Source organism: Otolemur garnettii, unplaced genomic scaffold (genome assembly GCF_000181295.1).
Source record: "Otolemur garnettii isolate 467f Iridium unplaced genomic scaffold, OtoGar3 scaffold00024, whole genome shotgun sequence".
Lineage (NCBI taxonomy): Eukaryota > Metazoa > Chordata > Mammalia > Primates > Galagidae > Otolemur > Otolemur garnettii.
The window spans coordinates 11,469,075-11,475,400 of record NW_003852419.1 but is presented as its reverse complement, the minus strand read 5'-3'; the positions used below and the strand labels follow the sequence as shown (position 1 = coordinate 11,475,400).

The 6,326-nt window shown below is 36.3% G+C and overlaps 1 protein-coding gene across 1 annotated transcript in view; it reads left to right on the top strand.

Annotated features, from left to right (window-relative positions):
* The window catches only part of ASB3 (ankyrin repeat and SOCS box containing 3), a 117,249-nt gene that overhangs the window by 84,354 nt on the left and 26,569 nt on the right, over window positions 1-6,326 (top strand). The window contains exons 8-9 of the mRNA XM_023512074.1: window positions 335-592; window positions 5,508-5,641. Coding sequence (XP_023367842.1) covers window positions 335-592; window positions 5,508-5,641 — 392 coding nt within the window. The remainder of the gene's footprint in view (window positions 1-334; window positions 593-5,507; window positions 5,642-6,326) is intronic.

Sequence of the window (6,326 nt, the reverse complement as noted above, 5' to 3'; positions counted from 1 at the left end):
CCTGCCACCTTAGGTGTATGTGGCTGGCACCTTAGCCGCTTGAGTCACAGGCGCCGAGCCGCCAATAATAATTTTTAAAATTACATATGTAAGATGAGTGTTTTAAATTATAAGGGTAATACTTAGTCACATTTGTAAATTTACTAATCAAACCATGCCAGAGGGTATAAAAAGTAAAAGTTCCTGTCCCTCAATCTTAATCTAGATTTGTAAGAACCTCTCACTATCCCACCTGCCATTCTTATTTCCTAGCTGTAACTGCTATTAACAATTTGTAAGAGTATTTTATGTAAAAGTCTAACGTCTTTTTAAATTTTTATTTTTTGTGTTGGAGCTGTGAGTTCTTTGGAATTGTGAATATTCTTTTGAAATATGGAGCCCAGCTAAATGAACTTCATTTGGCATACTGCCTGAAGTATGAGAAGTTTTCAGTATTTCACTACTTTTTGAAGAAAGGCTGCTCATTAACATCATGGAACCATATATCTGAATTTATAAATCATGCAATTAAAGCACAAACAAAATATAAGGAATGGCTGCCACATCTCCTGCTTGCTGGATTTGACCCACTGACTCTACTATGCAGTTCTTGGTAAGATATCCTACTGTAGTCGGGATTACCCTTTCTAAGTGAATATACTATCTTTTTTTTTTTTTTTTTTTTTGCAGTTTTTGGCCGGGGCTGGGTTTGAATCTGCCACCTCCAGCATATGGGGCTGGCGCCCTACTCCTTTGAGCCACAGGTGCCGCCAAATATACTGTCTTTCATTTCCCCCAGTTTCTTGAGATCCCTGTGTTGAGAGGAGGATATATCTGTAACTATGCATGTGTACGTGTGTATTTTGACTGTGATGGCTGGACTGAGGTGAAGGAGTTGGGGGCTGCTAATAGTGAGGTTGCATTCAAGTACAGAGGCCTAGAAAAAGGTAAGAGATGACTGAGGGAGATAGGAGGGGATAGATGTCATTGAACTCTTTTGATAGAAGTATTTCTTCTACATTTAGCCAATCTTCATGCTCCTCTTAAAATACCTGTGACAGGAGAAAGAATGGTTGTAGCTGCTTTGGAGGTTTCTGTTATCTGTTCCTCAGCCAACCAGATTGAATATTCCTGCCCTATAGCATCTCATCTATTTGAAATTTGTCTCCGTTAATGAGCACTGATTAAGGGCAGCTTTCTGCAAGAGATTATATGAATGTTGAGGCAGAGTTTTTCCTGGGCAAGAAGAGGAAGACTGTTTTTACCAGCTTCCAGTCTTTGCAGAAATTGTTACTGTCCTGAGATGGGCAGTTGGAGGATAGTGAGAGACCTCTTTTGGCCTGATAAGTCAAATGAGAAAGTGAAATGGAAGTCTTCAGGATAGTGGATAACGTGTTATTTCATAGAATATTGGTAAAACCTCTAGAAGTCTTTATTTTTATGCTTCATCTCTCATTCCAAGTGGTGCCTGTCTCCAAGACACTCACTTTCTTCTCAGCCACACACTGGTGTTTCTCAACTGAAGCTATTAAGTTGGACTCCATGTGACTTGCCCAGAACTGTCAGCCTTCACACTCCTTTCTGGTTTCTAATTTATTTATTACTTTAGCCAAAACTCAGAAGACTGCCTGACACTTACTGTTGTAGTTTGAACTTGTTATCCAAATTTGTTGGGTTAGAAACTTAATTTCAGAGTTCAAATGGAGCTTTTGTGAGGTAATTAGATAGGGTCATCAGGCTTGAGCCCCATGATGAACTGGTGGCTTTATACGAAGAGGAAGAAACCTGAGCTGGCACAGTTTTTGCACTCTTGCCATGTGATGCCCTTACCACCATGTAATGACAGCAAGAATAGCCTCACCAGACAGGCTCCTTGAATTGGATTTCCCAGCTTCCAAAAGTGTTAGAAATAAATTTCTTTTCTTTTTTAATTACTCAGTTTCAGGTATTCATTCATAACAATAATTTTTCAGACTGAGACAGAAAAGTGGTACTGAAAAGTAGGGCTGTTGATAACAATGATTAACTGAAAATGTGGAAGTGGCTTTGGAATGGGTAATGCATAGAAGCTGGAAAAGTTTGAAGAAGTCTAGAAATAGCCTCTATTACAATAAACAGAGCATTTAGAGTGATTCTGCTGAGTGTCCCTAAAATGAGAAGATTAGAAAAGTCTGAATCTTCTTAAAGATTATTTGAGTGGTTGTGACCAAAATGTCGATAGAAATATGGACAGTAAAGGGCACTCTGACGTCTCAGATGAAAATGAAGAATATCTTGTTGAAAGATGCAGTAAAGGCTATCCTTGTTAAGAACTGGCATAGAACTGGCTGTGTCTATGCCTGAGGGCCTTATGGAAAGTTGAACAGAAGAGCCATGAATATAGGATATCTGGAGGAAGAAATGTCTAAGTAGAAATAGAGCAAATAGAGTAGAGCAAAGGGATGACTTTAAGACAGAATTCATAATTAGAAGGGAAGCAGAGTAGGAAAATTTGGAAAGTTCTCAGCCTGGCTATGTGGTAGAGAATGAAAGACTGTTTCCAGGAGGTACATAAAAATAGATGTTGCCTTCCTTGGTCAGAAGTGATGCCTGAGTCCTGTCCTTCAGATTCTCAGAAGGAATTTGAGCTAAATTGTGCCTAGAGTCTCACTGCCCTTAGATTCCAAAACCTACAGGTGCTCAAATTCTTCACATAAAATGGCATATTATTTGTATATAAGCTATTCATATCCTCTTCAGTACTTTAAATCATCTCTAGATTACTTATAGTACCTAATATGCACTAACACTATGTAAATGTTATCCTGTAGTTTTAAGTGTGTATTATAATTATTTTTATTTAGGGTTTTTGATGTACTGTTGGTTGAATCTGTGGATCCAGAAGGGCAACTGTAGTTTTGTCATTTAATTTCAGGTACTTTAATCCCTTGCCTAACCTTAGGGATTTGACTAACTTTTCTTGCTTTTTCCTGCTCCCTAAGTTAGGAAAATCTTAAAAAGGGAAAAACAAAAATTAAACATTGCCTCTTTTCCTTCCCCCCAACCCCAGCCGCTTGATAAGACTACTAGTAGGAAGTGGGATTTATTTAGTTTTTTCTTTAGAAGGCTTTATAAAATATATCCTTTTTCTCCAGATCTGGTACAGCCCCTATCCCTCTAGATATAATTGAGAAATTAATGGTAATAAACCATTGTATGTGCTGTATTTATTGGATATTTGTAATAGAAAAGAGTTAAGAACAGATTAATAGAAGAGTTAAATACAGATTATTTTGAGATAAGTTATAAAACTTCCATTTTTCTGAACTGAGAATGCTGATTGCATATATGTTACTCCTAAGGAGTAACTTTAGTCACTTTATATTCATTACCAAAAATACGTAGTATGATGAAAATTTTCACTCTAGCAGTAAAAATGCTTAATGTGATAAAATTTTTGTTCACTGATCTTTTATTGAATGGGTAAAGCCAGTGTTTACACTGACTATGATAAATGTTTTGCCTTCTTTGATCAAATTTACATTCAAAGAGCTGTTATAAAAAAATTCTATAAAAATTCCAATATGTTGTTAAAATGGATTTTGGTTATTTTTTATTTATAATATCACTATGTAAGTCTGTTGCTTAATCTTTGTCATGTAAATTATAAATGTCTTTCCTAGGTATTGCTTGTCTTAGTTTTTTAAAATGTATCTGGCTGAATAATTGCCTGTCACAGGATAATCCACAGAAGTTGAAATATTTTTCAACTTTAAATGCAAGACTAAATCCTCTCCTGCCCTCCTTCCCATGTAATGGGAGAATAATAGGACATAAATGTCATCTGTGCATTTAGTTGATTAACTGTCACTTGTTTATGATTGTACAACTGCTCTGTACAATGTAGTGGTCAATGTAATATACTAGTAACAATACATTTTTAGTGGCATTATCAGTGTTGGTAAAATAAATTCACCATTATATTAACTAAAGCTGTGCAAACAGATTTACTTCTTGTGTGTATGTTCAGATAACTGCATAAAAATGACTTGTGTTTGGTCATAGTAAAACCTAAAGCACATTAAGGCAGAAAAGTGAAACCATTAAAAAAGAAATAATGAACTAGAACCAAGTAACCTTCAGTGTGGGACTCCTAGAAAGCTGACATTGTTTATCTTTGAATATGTTTTATCCTTTCATTTAGTTACAATATTTCCTGATAAGTTGTGATTTCTCTGAGAGTTGACAGAGAAGTAAAATATTTAACCAAGGCATTTGTGCTATACTTTAAGTTCTTCCTTAATATATTTGCATATTGGAGAATTAAGAATTTGGAAAATGATTTTCATAATCTCTAATCAGTCGTTTCAAGGATACTTTAACTCTGAATTACTAGAAATAGGTTGTCTTTGAGATGATAAGTTTAGAGTAATATTCAGTTTATTTCCTTTCCTTCTATTTCTTTTCCTTCTTCTTGCTCAGTAATATCTCTAAAAAGGGAATCTTGAAAAGAATGTTTTTAATAGTAATCACCACAAGCTATAATCATTTTATTTATCTTCAAACATTGTGATAGTAGAGTAGTATCTAAATGAGTATGGTATGGGTAATCTTGTTAAAATTTAGAGTTCTCTTTATACTTCACAAAATTTTATGTCTATGTTTTGGTACTTCTTAAAATGTAGTACTGAAGTTTTCAAATCAGTTCTAGTAATCTCAGTTACGTATCTACTGTATAACATTTTATAGTATTAAAAGTATATTTACTATGTTACTATCTTATTTTTATAAATAGTCACCTGTATGTATTGCTCTCATTTTAGAGTCCATGTGCTGGGGCTTAAAGAATTCAGGCAAAGTAGTCTACGTATTATTTGTAGTCAGGACTTTTCCTAAACTAGTGCTCTTTCCATTAGGTTTCAAGAGCTTGTAAGATTTGGTTTAGCCTCTTGGGTGGATTGATAGGGAATCTGATGTTATTTTGAAGGAACAGAGAAAGAACTATGTCTGGAACCCCTTTCAGTCTTCAATGATGAATTTTACTCTGATGTGTCGTTTAGATTTGAATCTATAATGGGGATGGTTCTTAGAGGAGAACAGCTATGGAACAACTTCCATATCCCTGGAAGTTGGTCAGAAACAAGCTATCTCTTTTATATTCGGTTTAGGAATAGTTTGGGGTGTTTGCCTTTTAGGATTATTAAATTATGTGTCTGGAAGGATGGCAGTCTGCATTTGGCAAGATGGTCCAACAGAGAGGAGATAATGGCAGATCCACTGGTAATATTGGTGCTGTTTCCAATGGGAAGGAAAATTCCTCCTCTCTCAGAGTAGAAATTCCTCACGTCTGCTCTTGGACAGTTACACAAGTTAGTGGGAACCTATAGGTTATTCATATGTACTGAAAATGCCTCTGGTCACATAAATACTTTCTGCACTCTGGTTTTGTCTACCTTTCTCATTAAGATTTTGTATGTGATGTTTTGTTTTCAGGAGGAATCTTTGACATATTTTATATCTTATAACATGTTAACATCTTGCCAATGTAGGATTGACTCAGTCAGTGATGACACCCTTATCTTTACTTTGGAGTTTACTAATTGGAAGAGACTTCCACCAGCTATTGAAAAGATGCTCTCTGCTCGTGCTTCAAACTCTTCTCGGACTCTACAACAACATATTGGTAAGAAAGAATAATTTTTTTTTTCTTTCTTTTCTTTTTCTTTTTTTTTGAGACTGTCTCTGTCTGTCGCCCTTGGTTGAGTGCTGTGGCATCACAGCTGACAGCAACCTCAAATTCTTATGCTAAAGGGATTCTCTTGCCTCAGCCTCCCAAGTGGCTGGGACTACAGGTGCCCTCCACAATGCCTGGCTATTTTTTGTTGTTGGTTGTTGTAGTTGTCATTGTTCCAACTTGATAGCCTGGGTGTACGTGGCCAGCACCCTAACAATTGAGCACGGGTGCTGAGCCAAGAAAGAATAATTTTCAAACACACTTCACTACTTTTCCTTCTCTTGCTTCTCCAACTGTGTTGTAATTTTAAGTGAAAAGATTCATTGGAAAACACATGTCAATTTGGATATAATTTGCATTTTTTTCTGTAAGGAAAGGGTGGGATTGTGGAGGAGAGGGATGGTAATTTCCTTCAGTGGAAATCATATCTGACTTTATAAGTTAGCCCAAGGAGCAAATAAAGAAAAGCAGATGTTGGGGGCGGAGCCAAGATGGCGAACTGCAGCCAGCTTTTTACAGAAGCTCCCGTCCAGAAGGAGGCTGAAAGGACAGAACCTTAGCAAATTAGCTGATGGTTTGGAGCAGAGACAAGAGAGAAGATTGAAGACTGCACTTCAACCTTCCTGAGGCGAGC